A 17,888-nucleotide genomic window follows, 5' to 3' on the forward strand; every position below is an offset into this window, starting at 1 on the left:
GTGTGGGTTCACACCTGAGCCGTGGGGAGATGTGTGTGTGTGCTGACACTCCAGCTGCGGGCAGAGCTGGGAAGGTATGTGTGTGTGGGGGGGGTGCTCACACCACAGCCGCGGGCAGAGCTGGGGGGGGTGTGTGTGAACATGCTGACACCCCCGCCGCGGGCAGAGCCCGGGAGCCGCACGCTCTCAGCGCTCACCCAACGCTTCTATGTAAGCTGGGCACCGCGACGCCTCTCGTGCAAGCCACGCAGCCGCCGGCAGGAGGCGGGTCTCTCGCGCCCCCCCCGCCACCCACCAACGGCTCGCGCGCGCCGGCCGGCTGTTGGCGGGCTCCCGACGCTCGCGGGGGCGATGACCGTGGCGCCACGCCGCCTCCTCCGTACTCTCCTCGGCTCGCCTTCCGCGATGGGAGACTCGGCCTCCCGGCTGCCCAGCAGAGCGGAGGCCCTGCCCGGCCGGAGCCAGAGCATCCGGGTCTCAGGTAGGGCGGCTCCCGTCCCCGGGCTCGTCCCCGCGCTGGTGGGTGAGGCGCCTGACTGAGCCCACCCAGGCCCGCCGAGATGACGATCTCTGTGGGGGGCGGGGGAGAGGCGACTCGAGGAGGAACGTGGACCCTCGCACATGCGCAGCGCGCACTGACCCACCCGTCCTCGGCGTCAGCGCAGGCGCACCGTGCTCCCTCTTCCCTGAGTTATACAAGCGCCCACGCGCACTGATCCTGCCTTACTGCGGGCGCTCTCTTCCTTGCCATCTTTCGCTGGAGCGCATGCGCTTGAAGCGCTTTCCCTCCCTCCCTCCCTTTGAAGTGCGGTGAGAGGGGGGCGGCAGCGCTCCGTAGCGCATGCGCAGTTGGACGCCCCGTCCCTGGCTCGCCTCAGAGAAGTGGGGCGGAAAGGGGGTGCGGGGGCAGGCGCCCAAGGCCTCCTCGCTCGGGATAGGGGCGGCTCGAGGGGTCTCCCTTGGACGGGGCACGTGGCGAACCGTTCAAGCAATATGTGCTCGCTGGTGAGAGTTTAAAGAGACTCACACCACCGGACTGGCGGGAGTCACTAGCTAAGCAGCGGGAACCAGAGTTTGTTGGCGTGCTAAACCAGCCTTGGAGAGCAGTAGCCTCTTCTGCGGGCACAGAAAGCACGTTTTCTTCCTTTGGAGTAATTCATTCAAAGTTGAGAAATCGATAGGACGTTGAAAATGCAGGAAAGCTTGTCCTTCTCTTCCAGTTTATGAATGAAAATGAGGCCGGGGATGAGCTCGACTAGTTTTAAAAGTTTGAAGGACAGCCTGAGTAATTTAGGAGACTCCTTCTCATTTTCAAGAGACTTAGGCAAAGAGGAACATAAGCGGCAGTCGCTTTCACGTAGGCATATTTGAAAGACTGACCTGAAATAATCAGCTTAATTCACTGTCTGCGGTTAATCCCTTGGTTTAATAAATCATTTAGTTGTGCATGTGAAACATGTTTTGATAAGAGAAATTTATGTATTCAAAACATGAAAGGATTTTTTAATAAAAATAAATGTTATGTGGTATTTTGTGTGTTAATTAAATTCCAGTTACTGTACAGTTAATGCAGCTTGACACAAATATGTACAAAAAGTTAATAAGGAATATATCATTCAACATTTTCTAATATACAAAAATGTACACTTAACAAGAAGCTGAAAATACGCTATGTAATTGCTTAAATAAATGTATATAGTTATAGCGTATCCTAGGTATCAAAAATATTTACCATATTTAGTGTAAAGGCTCTATTTGGTTGTAAATCAACATGCTTTAATGGTAATATCAACCAAGGAAAATGCACCTTTCTTTTGAAAATAACTGAAGTACCAATGGAAAAGTTGATTAAAATCAATGGTTTAAATCAAGGCTTTCCATTTGGTGATTTAAATCAATCTATTCTGGGTACCTGTGTGCTTAATAACAGCATTGACCTACAAGGAACTGTAAAAGTTACAACAAGGTAAATGCGATTAGAAATTAGGTGCAAATTAAATTTTAAAATTTAGTATAAAGTTTACTTGGGCCAGATTTCTATGCATGGAAGTAGCTGAGTGTAAAATATGACTGGCAGTTTAAAATGCCTTGTTTTCCATATTTTAAGGCAATCTATTAACTAGTTGATTTTTCATTGAAAGTTGCATTTTACCAGGTTCTACTGTAAGCTAAGTTGTGTTGGTTTTTTGATGAGTAAATTCTGTACATTTTGACAGTCAGTGTCTCTTTCTCTCTCCCCATTCATCCACCAGTGGTCTCCTTCCTCATTAATAGGTGAGAATCCACCCCGTATTTTCTTCCTCTTTAACTCCGTGGCCCTTCATTATGAGGACTGGATGAGAACTGACCCTGTCTGTGACATTGTTTTTCTTTTTATCTTAAGGATATTACTAATTTAGGCCCTGATATTGTAAGGTGTTGAAGCTTAAGCAACATGCAGGATCAAGACTTTAATCAGTACAGTATATTATATTAATTTCTCTAAAGTTACTGACAGCCAGGTATATAAGGATGTATTTTTATTATAAGGTTCTTGTGACAAAATATATTACAAGAGGAATGTACAAATGGTTTGGTTTGCAGAAGTTACGAGGACCTGGAGATAACTATGATGTTTTAATTATGTTCAGCTTGGTTCTGTTTTGTCATAATGTATGCAGAAATCAAAAGGAAAGGAGTTCTGCTTCAGATTTCTTTCTCTTTTAAAAACTGCATAGACTGTGACAGGCTTATGAAATCATCATACTGTAATTGATATCTTATATATTTCTGAAGTTTCTCCTTCTTCTTTCATGGGAATCTTTGTTAATTTCTATGAAGTACTGTTTTCTGGTAATCTACTTGCATTTATTTGGTCTAAAGCAATTTTTCTCAGTCTTGGTACTTGCAGACGTTTTGCTGTTTTCCTTCACTACAGTAGAGAAACTGAAATTCATATTTGAAAATTAGTGCTTTAAGCATGATTTTTAGAATGTGTTAGAGTGTAATGTCATGCCCTGTAGTAAAATTAAATATCGCTTTCTGCTATCCTCACTAACCAAAGTTTAGTTATTAAATCATCTTCAGTTGCTATATTGTATCAAATGTTGATATAAGTAGATTAGAGGTTTATACTTTAATTGACACTATATACACACACTTACATACACCCCAATTATAAATACGTTTAGTGTTCGATTTTGTGAAATGGTAGGATGTAGGACTCTTGCTCCGTTAGTCTGATCAGTTCAGGTAGGTAATGCTGGAAATAATTTTTAGTTAGTCATTTGTTTGTGGTCTCAGTCCTGTTCCTAGTAGAGAGATTCGCATCACAGAAACAGCCATCTCACTTGGCTTTATATGATATAGGATGCAGGGGCACTACTTCTTCATTGCCAGTAGTATATCAAGACATTAATATCAACTTCATTTACTTCTTCCTTTGCGCATGTGCTCAATGGAAGAGTCCTGAGAGGAGCTGCTGGAGAGAAAGAAAAGAGGGAACTTCCCATTGCAGTGCCAAACATGATGAACCCCAATTTGGGGAAACTTCTGTTATGCATATTTTTTGTTTTGCCTACGGTAACTTATTCTGATTTGTTCATGCTGAAAAATCCTACTGATTTCTGTGGTTTTACTTTTGTTGAGCCATCTAACTAGTTTAAGGACATAGATTTCATAGATATTAAGATCAGAAGGGACCATGATGATCATCTAGTCTGACCTCCTGCACAACGCAGGCCACAGAATCTCACCTACCCACTCCTGCGAAAAACCTCTCACCCTATGTCTGAGCTACTGAAGTCCTCAAATCGTGGTTTAAAGACTTCAAGGAGCAGAGAATCCTCCAGCAAGTGACCTGTGCCCCATGCCACAGAGGAAGGTGGAAAAACCTCCAGGGCCTCTTCCATTTCCTTCCCGACCCCAAATATGGCAATCAGCTAAACCCTGAGCATATGGGCAAGATTCACCAGCCAGATACCTAGGAAAGAATTTTCTGTAGTAACTCAGATCCCATCTCATCTAACATCCCATCACAGGCTATTAGGCCTATTTACCATGAATATTTAAAGATCAATTAATTGCCAAAATCATGTTATCCCATCATACCATCTCCTCCATAAACTTATCGAGTCTAATCTTAAAGCCGGATAGGTCTTTTGCCCCCACTGCTTCCCTTGGAAGGCTATTCCAAAACTTCACTCCTCGGATGGTTAGAAACCTTTGTCTAATTTCAAGTCTAAACTTCCCAATGACCAGTTTATATCCATTTGTTCTTGTGTCCACATTGGTACTGATCTTAAATAATTCCTCTCCCTCTTCGGTATTTATCCCTCTGATATATTTATAGAGAGCAATCATATCTCCTCTCAACCAAGACATATTTGGCTATCTCACTAGAGAGGCCAAGAATTAAATGGACATGGAGACTAAATTGAACAATCTCTGAAGCAAGGACATTCTCTACATTTTACCGGATTAAAAGTTTAGGATTAAGATATATTAGCTTGATGGTCTGGGGAATCTTGCAGTGATGCTTGTCTGAATCTGTTCCAGGGATATACAGGATTCTAGTCTCTATTGTTTTCAGGCTAGTATCTTTCATGTGCAGCAAATCCATCTTTTGGTAAAGGCAACCACCTTAGTATTTTCCTAACAAAAAGGATGGATGGTGGTGCAGTTCTGATTCTATTTGCTATTAAACTATTCAGTTGTAATTTAAAAATATTTGAAAACTTTTTCCTCACTGTCAACATTTATCTTTCAGCAGCTGGATTTCCCAGTTTTAATCTTAGAGAAGAATGGTGATCTATTCTCCGATTTCTAGGCAGTCTCTAGCCAATACTATAATACAAGTTAATAACAACAATAAAAATACCCAGATATGCACACAGTAGGCCAAATTCATCCCTAGTGTAACTTCATAGTTTCAGATTCTCTTAGTGACAGTGATGTAAATCTGGGGTAATTCCACTGAAGCCAGTGAACGTACTTTTGATTTATGATGGCATATTTTAACACAGACTCTAGCCTTATGGAACTATGCCGGGGATGAACTGTGTTCACTGAAAGGATAATAGACCTCATTGTGAGCAGAAGTATGTAGTAACAAGATACAATTTTACAGTTACGGTTCTGATCAGCAATACATTTTGACCCTGTTTTCAAATATTTGAAATAAAATGTTTAAAGGGACACAACCAACTTAAAAATTACAAATTTGTCCAGAAATATTTACCTATTGTTACAAGTAACATATAAGGTTAGTAAAAATCAGTAGTTCTCAACCAGGGGTCCACGTACCCTTGGAGGTACGCAGAGGTCTTCCGGGGGGAACATGAACTCATCGAGATATTTGCCTAGTTTTACAACAGGCTACGTAAAGTCACTAGCAAAGTCAGTACAAATGAAAATTTCATGCAGACAGTGACTTGTTTATACTGCTCTCTATATACTATACACTGAAATGTAAGAACAATATTTATATTCCAGTCAATTTATTTTATAATTTATATGGTAAAAATGAGAAAGTCAGCAATTTTTCAGTAGGAGTGTGCTGGGACACTTCTATATTTTTATGTGTGATTTTGTAAGCAAGTAGTTTTTAAGTGAGATGAAGCTTGGGGTACGCAAGAGAAATAAGACTTCTGAAAGCGGTACAATAGTCTGGAAAGGCTGAGAACATCTGGTATAAATTAGAGACAATGTTTTTCATCCCCCCCTCCCCACTTTTGTTTACTTTGTGGATTTGACATCACTTAGTATGGGCAGTTTTGCTGCTCTGTATTGTCATTAATTATTTAGTTTTCTATTGTTTCTATGAGTCTTTCATGAAGCAACAGTGGAGAGAAAAGCATTTTTTAAAAAAAAGGAAAATGTTATTTCCAGACCACAGAAATTGGGAGGGAGACTCATGGATAGGCATAGTACCTGAATTTACTTTTCACTCTTTTTAAATTAACTAGATTTAAAGTTGACTGTCCCTTTATTGCTGTTTCAGAAGTGTTACATGAATTTAGTGCATCAAATGAATTCTCACTGAATTCTAATTATGCTTAGAATTAATTTCTCAATCTGATTTGCTAAACTCAAGAGACAATGACATTAAATTGTTTTGTTGATTTTTTTTTTTGTTTTTTTTGAGAAAGGCTTCCAATCCTGTGGGTATAAGTTTGGACAGGGCTACAGGGAAATTTCTAAGGAGGCCCCAAGATTTGGAGGCTTTCCAAGAACGCTCTAAGCAATATCAGATTATAAACAAAGATCCCACAGATTTGTGGATTGAATTCCTGGCTTGCAGGTCCCTTAGCATCTAGCCCTGGAGAAGTAGTGGGAATTTGGCTTGGGACTGAAGCTGGACATGGTTACTCTCTTTTGCCTCTTCTGCTAGAACTTTGCACATGTGTTTCAATGTAAATTCCATTGATGTCATTAGTACAGGTAGCTAAACTTTTGGGACAAATTTATTCCATTTTAATGCAGAAAGGAAAAGATACTAATTTCCTTAGATTTGGTTCATTTCATATAGAATTTTTAAAGAAAATGGTATGTTCTCTTAGGAATATCATTCCTCCAATAGCTGGCTAATTTCTATGATACATATTGATGAAAGTCATTTTAACCTTCATAGCTTGTGAACACGCTGTAAGGTAAATTAATGGCACAAAAATAGAACTAATCTGTTAAAATGTAGTGGCATTTGTTTTGCTCTTTTACCTATTTGTTATAACAGATTTTCCTCTCCCGTTAATCTTTCTTTTACCATCTCAAAATATGTACCACATTAGCTTGTTGATTGCTTGAGTTTGAATAACTTCTTTTTTTGCTGGCAGCTGTAAAAAGTGGTCAGTAGTATTTTATTTGGTTTAATGCTAATATTTAAAGATTGGCAATTTTTGCATTATCTCTTCAACCCCTTCATGTGAAAGAGACTTTTTGTACTTTGTAGATAGTATAATCAGAAAGCAAGAGAGAGATGCTACAAGTAAGCCTGCAGCTGCAAATGCAGAAAGCCCAGTTATCAAATGTGGGTGTCTGACAGGATATCCAAATCCCCTACTTAACGCCTTTACAGTTGCCAACAAAAAGATTAGTTCAAACTCAACCAATCAGCAAGCTAATATAGTATATATTTTGAGACTGCAAAAGCAAAGTAAATGGGAGAGGGAAATCTGTTATAACAAGTGGGTAAAAAACAAAACAAATTCCACTACATTTGAAAAGGTTAATTCTACTTTTGAGCCATTGATTTACCTTATGCCATGTTTAGAAGCTATGAAGGTTCAAATGAGTTTTACCAACATATATCACTAGAAATGAATCAGATATCAGAGGAATGATATTCCTAAGAGGACATAATTTTCTTAATATCATTTTCTTTAACAACTCATTTCCTTAGACTTAGGTCATTTCATGTCTCTTCCTTCTGCGTTAATAGGCAATCAGTTTGCCCCAAAAGATTGCCTATCTGTTTTGAAGTATAAAGGCCAGAACTCTGCTCACTGCGTCTGAGAAGAGAGGAATGTAAAGATGAGTATACCTGAGTCCTCAGGGCTGCTTTAATTTACACTGGCTTGTAATGGCATAGGGGCCATTACACTGGCAGGAAACGCTGGAGCTCAGTGAACTCTGACCATGTCCCTTAAATCTCCAATACTTTCCTATAAAGAGTGAGAGTATGGTGTTGAGATGGATATGCTGGCTTTATGACATTTGGAATTTCCAACATGTCAGGGGAATCTCCAGCTGCCCATTTAAGGCAGCTTTACTGTTTTGGGCCTTCAAAGAGGCCATAGTGTAGAGCAGATCTGGCCCCTAATTCTTATCTAGTGCGTAAAGATTTATATCATTTTGCTAGTTTGGGGAATGTGTCAACATAGCAATTCTGACAATTTGTTATATAAAAAAGTGAGATGTTGTAATGGAACTGCTGAATTAAATATGAATAAATCTAATGGTTTTTCATAACATCAATAAAATGTGTCAACATAACAATTCTGAGAATTTTCTAAATTATATAAAAAGTAAGATTTTATAACGGAACTGTTGAATGAAGTCTGTGAATATATCTGATGGTCTTTCGTAATGTGAGCAATAAAAGGAAAAAGAAAAATGTTTGATATTTTTTTCATAAGATGATTAAAAAAATCCTGTTGACTATGGAAAAATGAACACCCTGATTCAGTATTACCATACTCATAGAATCATAGAATATCAGGGTTGGAAGGGACCCCTGAAGGTCATCTAGTCCAACCCCCTGCTCGAAGCAGGACCAATTCCCAGTTAAATCATCCCAGCCAGGGCTTTGTCAAGCCTGACCTTAAAAACCTCTAAGGAAGGAGATTCTACCACCTCCCTAGGTAACGCATTCCAGTGTTTCACCACCCTCTTAGTGAAAAAGTTTTTCCTAATATCCAATCTAAACCTCCCCCACTGCAACTTGAGACCATTACTCCTCGTTCTGTCATCTGCTACCATTGAGAACAGTCTAGAGCCATCCTCTTTGGAACCCCCTTTCAGGTAGTTGAAAGCAGCTATCAAATCCCCCCTCATTCTTCTCTTCTGCAGGCTAAACAATCCCAGCTCCCTCAGCCTCTCCTCATAAGTCATGTGTTCTAGACCCCTAATCATTTTTGTTGCCCTTCGCTGGACTCTCTCCAATTTATCCACATCCTTCTTGTAGTGTGGGGCCCAAAACTGGACACAGTACTCCAGATGAGGCCTCACCAATGTCGAATAGAGGGGAACGATCATGTCCCTCGATCTGCTTGCTATGCCCCTACTTATACATCCCAAAATGCCATTGGCCTTCTTGGCAACAAGGGCACACTGCTGACTCATATGCAGCTTCTCGTCCACTGTCACCCCTAGGTCCTTTTCCGCAGAACTGCTGCCTAGCCATTCGGTCCCTAGTCTGTAGCTGTGCATTGGGTTCTTCCGTCCTAAGTGCAGGACGCTGCACTTATCCTTATTGAACCTCATCAGATTTCTTTTGGCCCAATCCTCCAATTTGTCTAGGTCCTTCTGTATCCTATCCCTCCCCTCCAGTGTATCTACCACTCCTCCCAGTTTAGTATCATCCGCAAATTTGCTGAGAGTGCAATCCACACCATCCTCCAGATCATTTATGAAGATATTGAACAAAACCGGCCCCAGGACCGACCCTTGGGGCACTCCACTTGATACCGGCTGCCAACTAGACATGGAGCCATTGATCACTACCCGTTGAGCCCGACAATCTAGCCAGCTTTCTACCCACCTTATAGTGCATTCATCCAGCCCATACTTCCTTAACTTGCTGACAAGAATACTGTGGGAGACCGTGTCAAAAGCTTTGCTAAAGTCAAGAAACAATACATCCACTGCTTTCCCTTCATCCACAGAACCAATAATCTCATCATAAAAGGCGATTAGATTAGTCAGGCATGACCTTCCCTTGGGTCAGGGGACCCAAGCCATGCTGGCTGTTCCTGATCACCTTCCTCTCATGCAAGTGCTTCAGGATTGATTCTTTGAGGACCTGCTCCATGATTTTTCCAGGGACTGAGGTGAGGCTGACTGGCCTGTAGTTCCCAGGATCCTCCTTCTTCCCTTTTTTAAAGATTGGCACTACATTAGCCTTTTTCCAGTCATCCGGGACTTCCCCGGTTCGCCACAAGTTTTCAAAGATAATGGCCAATGGCTCTGCAATCACAGCCGCCAATTCCTTCAGCACTCTTGGATGCAACTCGTCCGGCCCCATGGACTTGTGCACATCCAGCTTTTCTAAATAGTCCCTAACCACCTCTATCTCCACAGAGGGCTGGCCATCTCTTCCCCATTTTGTGATGCCCAGCGCAGCAGTCTGGGAGCTGACCTTGTTAGTGAAGACAGAGGCAAAAAAAGCATTGAGTACATTAGCTTTTTCCACATCCTCTGTCACTAGGTTGCCTCCCTCATTCAGTAAGGGGCCCACACTTTCCTTGGCTTTCTTCTTGTTGCCAACATACCTGAAGAAACTCTTCTTGTTACTCTTGACATCTCTCGCTAGCTGCAGCTCCAGGTGAGATTTGGCCCTCCTGTAACTTTGCAACCTGTCATGACCCAAATGTAGGTTCCAGTGTGAAATTATGCTTCAGAATCAGGCATGGAAGAGAAACAATAATGAAGGAAGTTTAAGATTTAGTAAAATTAATTTCTTTAACATTTTCTGTAGCTTCAGTTTCTTGATTCAATATTTTCATGTAAATAAATTGTTAACTGACATCCCATTTTTATAAGGGGTTGTACTAAATATAGGTAAAAAAGAAGGGATATCCCCACAGGAGGGACAATTCAGAGGTATGATGAATATCAAGTTAATAGACTCTGTGTATTGTATTTCTCAAGTTTCAATTTTCCTTTCCAGTTCATCAGAAGAGGGAATTGCTTATCTCTTCATTTTAAAGAATGACCCTCATTTATTGCATTTTTGATCCATTGATTTCTATACGTTTATTACATTTTCATTATAGTTTAATCAAGCATGCTGAGATCCAGATGAGAAAGGATGTAAAGTGACATTACATTTTGCTATGGCACCTTGTTTTTAGAAATTGTTTAGTATTGAAAGACGTGACTTCTGAAATTTTTGAATGGTTGCAATGTCTCTTAAGATTATGCATGAAATATTTTCTTTTGAAAATAGTGGTGGCAATAGAAATGTGTATGTCATGCATCCTCTCCCTTTTACATTTTTATGTTTGTTTTTTTTTGCTTTTGGCAAGTGTACCTAAACATTAAATAATTCTTATCAGGCTAAACATGTAACTGAAGAATTATTAAAAATTGGACTGACTTTGGCAAAAAGGAATGACTCTTTAGCTAACTCTGACCTTTCCGTTTTAGAAGACGTTGCAGAAGATATGAAAATCTAATTTTGTGTGAATTTTGCATTTGACGTCTGCAAAAGAGACAAAAAAAAAATCAAAACCAGGAACAAACAGTCATTGATAGATCAATAACTTACAAAGTATCTGTTTGCAGAACTGTATAACCAGCTGCCAAATGCAGCTCTCAAGGTAACACTGCATTGCTGAAAAACTTTCACTTCCTTGTCACCTCTAAATACAGCATACCACAAAGAGCTAAGTCATTCATTAATAAGTCCTTGGCAAGACCAAACCAAACCAAAATAAATGTAAAAACCCAACCAAACAAAAAGCCCACCAATCCCCTCATTCCAGTCTCTGGAGTTTCATGTAGACTACTTAGCATTCTTCTCACACTTAAATGTGTGCACTGGCATGAAGCAACCCTGCACAAAGCCATACCCCCTCAGGACTGTGGCGGGCCTGATAACTGAGGTAGCTCTCCACAGGGTTTCTCCCTGGCAACAGAATGCAGGTTGCTGGGAAACAGCATTACTTAAGGAGTAGAAACTTTACCCAACTGGCAGCCTCTTGAATGCAAATAAGGCTTGAAGGAGACTCAGAAAGCAGAAACCCTAACTTTATAAAATAAAAAAGGTTTCAAAAGGACCTTTATTCAGAGGATTATTTATATATGTTGCTCTGAAGATTTATTCCAAATTGTGGAATAAAGGGGGATAATTATTTCTAGTGAAAGGTAGTGGCTTGATAAGCAAGATTAAATAGCTGCTTGTGACAGTGGTTTTGGAAAGACGTGTATCTAACACGTAAGGGCCAAACACTTGCATTGATAAACATAACCTGTCAGGATGAGAAGTAAACCCAGGAATTACATTTACACAGGATTTTTTTATTTCAAAGGATAATATTTCATATTACTGTATAATAGACCTGGGATGAATGTGGTCCATTTTGCTGATGGTTTTAACTCCATTTTGCCTTCAAAGAAGTTATAGTGATGAATTTGACCCTACATTTATTTAGGTAAGTCTGTGAGTGTAACAAACTCTCAGAAAGCAAAAAACTATAGTGGAGAAGCTGAGTGCCTCCACTTGCTGTCACGTAAGCCCTGTTGTGCCTAACTAGTGCAGGACATATGGAGTTCAATTATACTTTCAGTTATACCCATGTAACTTAATTGACGTTAGTGACATTGTACAAGGGTAGATTAGGTGAGAATCTGGACCATAGTATATAAATCACCCACTATTTGGCAACTCCTTCATTGGAATGCCTTAAATATAATAGGGTCTGATTCTCCACTGCATCGGTTTATAGCACCAGAGCTACTCCACTGACTTCACTAGAATCATATGTGCATACAACTGTTGTAATGTAGTTGAGGATCAGGCCTAACATATAACATACAAGTTAAGATGATGGGCTATTACAAATACACAAGTACTAGTAAGTGCTGATACAGTAAAGGAAAACTACATTATAGGTTAAATTGTGTCCTGGTTAACATGGCAGCACAGGGGTCCTTATGCCTCTGTGTTGGCGATCCATATCACAGATAACAGTATAGGAGAGAAAGTAGGCTCCACGTTGTAGTACATTTCTTCTAGGTAGGTTGGGATGGGGAGTGGGCATAGCTTTGGTCTCACCCCTCCAAAAGGTACTGGGCAACATACGTGGTGGTAGGTATAGACCTAAAACAGTTTGTTCCTTTCTCAAAACAACAGGGTACTGAGAGGGAGATTGTGACTCAGTCTAGTCACAATTGTGACTGAATTCAGGCCATGTCTACACTTAAGCCACTACAGCGGCACATCTTCAGCAGTGCTGCTGTAGCACCTCAGTGTAAACACTCACTACAGTGACAGGAGGCGTTCTCCTGTCACTGTAGTTAATCCACCTCCCCAGGAGTTCATAGCTAGGTTGATGGAAGAATTCTCCCATCGATCCAGTAATATCTGCACCGGGGGTTATGTTGGCATATATACAGCTATTAGGGGGGTAGATTTTTCACACCCATGAGAGATGTAGCTATGCCAGTGTATGTTTTCAGTATAGACCAGCCCTCACTCTTCTTTGGCTACTCCTGGGACAGAGCAACAGCACACTGCCTCTTATTTAGGGCAGATCATTATCTCACAATTTAGTACTATGCTTTGCATTCAGTGTCAGGGCTTGAAAAGTTTGTGTGACATCTTCTAGCCCAAGGACCAACCTGTCAAGGTCAAAATTAGCTGTTTCTCCACCCCCTTCCCCTAACAAGACTAAGTTCCCTGCAATTTAAGGCCCTGATCCAGCAAGGTATTTAAGCATGTGCCTAACTTTTAGCCTATGAGTAGTTCCTTTAAAAAATCAATGCTGAATCGGAGCCAAAATAAATGAAGCAGTTGTGTACTATTTGTGTTTAACTGTTGTGTTGCCAGTCAACTGTTGTTATTTTATTTATGGAATTGCTCAGAATGTACTTGGCACTATCCAAGCACAGAGGCAGACACACAGTTTTTGTTCTGAAGAGCATCAGTGTTTTTAATGTATTAAAAAAAATTAACTTACTACTAAGAAAGGTTAAATAGCAGGAAAAATATAAATTGAGTATATTTTTTCATTGATTTTTCTCTGGTGTTAGCTGAATAACATATTCAGCAATATTATCTGACCAGCTAATTGAATACTACCATAAATGTGTTGAATAGATTATTAAATGAATACTGGGGAAATTCATCAAATCATACATTCCTCAAATACTATTTGACCAACCTACAACTCTCTTACTTTTGTCATATCCTCTTTTCCTTACTGCTTTGTACTGACCTTTTCTTTCTTTCCTGTAATACACATAATGTAACTTTTCCTAAGTTGTCTTCAGAGGTGTGTTCCCTCTTTTCTTTCTCTGTCCCACATATCTTCTCTTTCTTTCCTTCTCCCTACATTGTGTTTGGTACTGCCTCTCCTATATTTTTTCTCTCTCCTTTTCCCCCTCACTTCTTCCCCAGAAATATTTCTATGTATTTTGTTTCCTAACTTATCCCATTAATATCTCGTGCTTTCTCTTTCTAAGAAGCAATATCGGGGTTTCTGCATAGTAAATTGTGCAAAACCATTTTTAGAAATATGATGGAAATTCTGGTTACAGTTCCCAGGTTAAGATTGAGCTGAGTTTTTTGTGCTTAAAGCAGGAATTCAACCACTTTATTATCTTTGGGTTTAATGTTCATGTATGAAAAGTGTAATAAAAAATTCACAGGTAAAAGCTGTATTAAACTGGATTTAAGGTTATGTACATAGAAGCAGCTTAAGGGTAAAAACATTGCAGTTATGTTGTAATTACCCTATAACAAACATTACAAACCCAGGAGATTCAGAGTTAGGTTAAACTTCAAGAAATTCAAACAGGCTAAGTTATGGCAATGCACAGTTAAGGGATCCAAACATTAGCTCTGCACTGTAGTGACAACAGGAGCAAAAATAAAATAAAATAAAAGTGATGTGTCTTTAAAAATCAGTTTAATCACTCTGGGACTACAAACATGTATGCACTAATACTGGTTGTATGGTCACTGCATGGTGTTACTGCAGAGCAGAGTTAAGGTCCTTTGAGTGGGTTAACTGTGCATTTCCATATCTTACCCTGTTCGGATTCCTGTGCCATTTAACCTGAACTCTGAATTTCCTGGGTTTGTAATACTTGTTTTGGGGTTAATTACAACATTTCTTGTCATAATTTTAACATTAAGTTACAGATATGTACTCAGCCTTAATGCCGGTTTCATGTAGTTTTGTCTAGGACTGTGTAGTATCTTGGAAAAACCTGTTTGGCTTGATGAGGTATGTGATGGGGTACACAAACCCCACACTTGGCCCAAAAGGGTTAAAAGACAATATTGGGCCCAGGTAGGCCTGTTGAGCACTTTTCAATTGGAGGAGTGTGTTAAATGGAACTCAGAAGCCCAGGCAAGGAGTGGTGGACAGGCTACTGGAAAAAAGAATCCTTTGGCAGGAAGCCAGGCAAAAGGTGCAGCCTGAGAGGGGATCACAGAGTGGCTAGGGCCCCCAGGGAGTGTCTTCTCTAACCACCACCCACTTCAAGAACTAGCAGGTCTTGAAGGGGCACTTAGGTAGGAAGTAGCCCAGGGCAGTGTACTTAGACTCTCTGCAGGGAGGACCCTGCTAGTGTTATTTCCCACAGGGCCCTGGGACCCGGTGGAGAGAGAGGGCCTGGGTCGCCTTACCATGTGCTACTTAAAGGCAAAGGCCCAGACACAGTGGGGAGGCCCAAACACTCCCATCCTGGAGTCAGGAACTAGGCACTACTACCACTTCCTCCCTGACAAAGCGATAAGGGATTGGCAGTCAGGTGCACTAACCACTAGGCTACCCGAACCTCCAAGCCCCCGTCACAAGATATATGTTGAACAATGGTAAACTGCGAATATTAAAGTTTTTCTGCAGCATATAAGAAAGTGTTATTGTCTTGATCTGTTATTTTATTTATGTATAGAATTACAGTGCTATGATAAGTTTGCACCTCTTAACCCCTTTTTTATTTTTTTTCAAACCTTTATTAGTATATAGGAACTGGCGTTTAAATTTCCACTTTGAATGAAATCCTAAGCACGAATAATTTGTTGTTTAAAATGAGGTATAAAACAGGGGACTGTATAATAAGGTTTATTCCAATTATACAGTTTCAGATTTATTAGTTGCAATTCACCCCTTGCATAAGCATTGGCCCATAGTTTTAAATTTGAGGTCTTATTTTCCAGTTGAGCAGTGCAGGCAAAGTAGTATGAAATAATGTACCTTTATAATCTTTCACTGAATATTGAAAAAGAAAATTTTATATTCTGTAATACAAGCACATTTGTGCCCCAACAAATAGATATACAAATATGCCCCGGGTGTCTTCGAAGATCAGCTAGAGAATGTGTGTGCCCAAGTGACTGATTTCCCAGCTCATGTACACCAAGTAATTACAGGGCAAGACTGAGTCCTACATGTGTTTAATATTTGCATTAGGAATTGCATTTTACAAACATGTAGTAAACAACATTAATCTGTGAATGAAATGGCTGTGTGTCACAGAGGAAAATATCTTGAAAGGATCTGCGGTTATCTGCAGTTTCCCAAAGGTTGGACTTCCATTTAAAAATAAATAAATAAAAAGTGTGTTTCATGTTCTGTAATCAATGGATGATTTTCTGATATGGCTTAACAAACTACACTAAGAGCTTTTTTAAGGTTATCAGGAGCAAAATAACTGCACCAGAGATAACATTATAATATATATGTTGTCTGCAGGGGTTATTGGGTTTGCTTCTTTCATTTATATTCTCTTGTGGGTGCCCCCTCCTATCTAGTACACAGCTGTAGAAACTCACTTCTATTACAGTTATCAGTGCTGTCCTGATGTGTGGGGCTGTGAATGGAACTGCAGCCTGTTCTGAAACAGACTCCACTCAAACAATTTTTAAAGTAAGTTAAGCTGCTGATAAATAAATACTTTTAATTGTATACATGCTCCCTGTAATAGTGGTCAGAGTGATGAACAAGCAGTTAATATGCAATGCAATTCAATCAAAAACAAAAGAATAACATTTAAAATCTAAATAGTGTTAACAATTGGCTTTCTACACAGTCTGTCACTTTACAGTCAGCAAATGTAAGGAACATAGGGTGGGTATAATATGGTTATATTATACCCACCCTATGGTAGGTAAAGTGAGTCAGTAAAGTGAGTCAGCAGTTTTTTTATATTTTTTTTTTACTGGTTGCCAGAACTGGTGTTTGGGCCCTCAGTGCTTTCTTTGATGGGCACCTTTAGCCTTTATGACTTTATAAATGTCAAGGCTATCCTCCAATTTTAATTTTAAATGCAAATAAGTAGCAATAATAACTCTGATTTAGCATTGAGAAATATGTCTAAAAAAACAAACAGGAAGATGTAAAACAGTCACTAGGATTGAAAGTACAGTATAGTACTTTCTTCTTATTAGTCATATATTATTCATAATACCTACCTCCTGTAGTTAACTGAAGGCTAGTTTTTGGCCCCATGAAACCAATGGCTTTGTGTCTCTCAGTTTTGGAGGGGGCAGGATCTCAGATATCTGCGTGAGGCAGTTGGTGGCACTATGGGTGCCACAAGCTCTTTCCTGTCAAATGGCTAGCTGCCTATAACTAAGCTGGCTTCTCTGTTGGCTCCTGAATAAGTGGGCACTCGAAGGGAAAGAAATCCTCTTTGAAACAATGACTTTTATCCATTAGCAAGATTTCTATCTTTCCAGAATTGAAAATTGTGCATGTTTGGCTCATGCAGTCATCAATGTCATCCGAACAGGCCTCCAGAGTGGAGACTGAGTTATTGAGATCCAGAGAGGAAGAGGTGTATAGTTGTGTTTCATCAACATGCTAATGATACTTTACTGTTGTTCAGAAATGATCTTGATAAGTGGTTTTATATACATTGAGCAAAATGGGATATAGGAGAGAAGCTTGGGAGAAGTTGCATTTCAAATTTCTCAATGTTGCTGCTCAATTCTCATCCTCATCCAATTTGAAAGCTTCATTTACATATTCTAGAAGTAAATGGAGGGATTTTTCAGACACATCAGTAGTCTCCAATGCAGCAAGCCATAGTCAATAGTCTTGAAAATTTACTAGAGATTAGAGAGGTCTAGCATGACCAAAATGGCTAATTAAACCAGCTGGAGATTGCTCTTGAGCCCTTCTAACATGGTTTGATCCCCAAAAGTAGGCTAGAATTCTCAGGGGAAACTTCCAGGATATCATAGGTGTTAAGGAACTGCTGAAGATGAAAGGCTATCACTTTCTAAATTACTGTCCACAAAAAGGGAAGGCTCAAGACAGAGAAGAAATTGGCAAGCAATCCAACATCCAAATGTGGTTTCTTATGTAAAACATATTAAGAAGTCTTAAGGGAAAAGTCAGTGACTTTACATCTGATTTTTCTTGTAGACCTTATTTTCAGAATTCACCTGACATAGTTCTTTACTTCATTCTCCCAAGGACTTTATGGCTCTCCTCCATTTTCCCTGTCATTTT

At 40.0% G+C, this 17,888-nt stretch overlaps 1 protein-coding gene and 1 long non-coding RNA gene across 5 annotated transcripts in view; one reads left to right on the forward strand and one right to left on the reverse strand.

Moving 5' to 3' along the window:
* The first annotated feature begins 242 nt into the window (after positions 1-242).
* MSRA (methionine sulfoxide reductase A) overlaps positions 243-17,888 on the forward strand; it is a 450,332-nt gene continuing 432,686 nt past the window's right edge. The window contains exon 1 of one of the 2 annotated variants that reach the window (XM_048845800.2): positions 243-481. In XM_048845800.2, the coding sequence (XP_048701757.1) occupies positions 352-481 (130 nt within the window). In that variant the 5' untranslated portion in view covers positions 243-351. The remainder of the gene's footprint in view (positions 482-17,888) is intronic. The other variant, XM_048845798.2, reaches the window with a different exon arrangement.
* LOC125634716 (uncharacterized) lies at positions 2,505-11,303 on the reverse strand. Of its 3 annotated transcripts, none has more exons than XR_012667530.1 (4): positions 11,224-11,303; positions 10,833-10,900; positions 9,969-10,091; positions 2,505-3,460 (listed from the first exon to the last, which is right to left on the reverse strand). It is a non-coding gene; the product is annotated as an uncharacterized LOC125634716 (long non-coding RNA). The 3 variants fall into 3 exon arrangements; XR_007356029.2 differs by having other exon boundaries at positions 11,167-11,232; XR_007356027.2 differs by lacking the exon at positions 11,224-11,303 and having other exon boundaries at positions 10,833-11,041.

This window comes from Caretta caretta, chromosome 3, assembly GCF_965140235.1.
Source record: "Caretta caretta isolate rCarCar2 chromosome 3, rCarCar1.hap1, whole genome shotgun sequence".
Taxonomy (NCBI): domain Eukaryota; kingdom Metazoa; phylum Chordata; order Testudines; family Cheloniidae; genus Caretta; species Caretta caretta.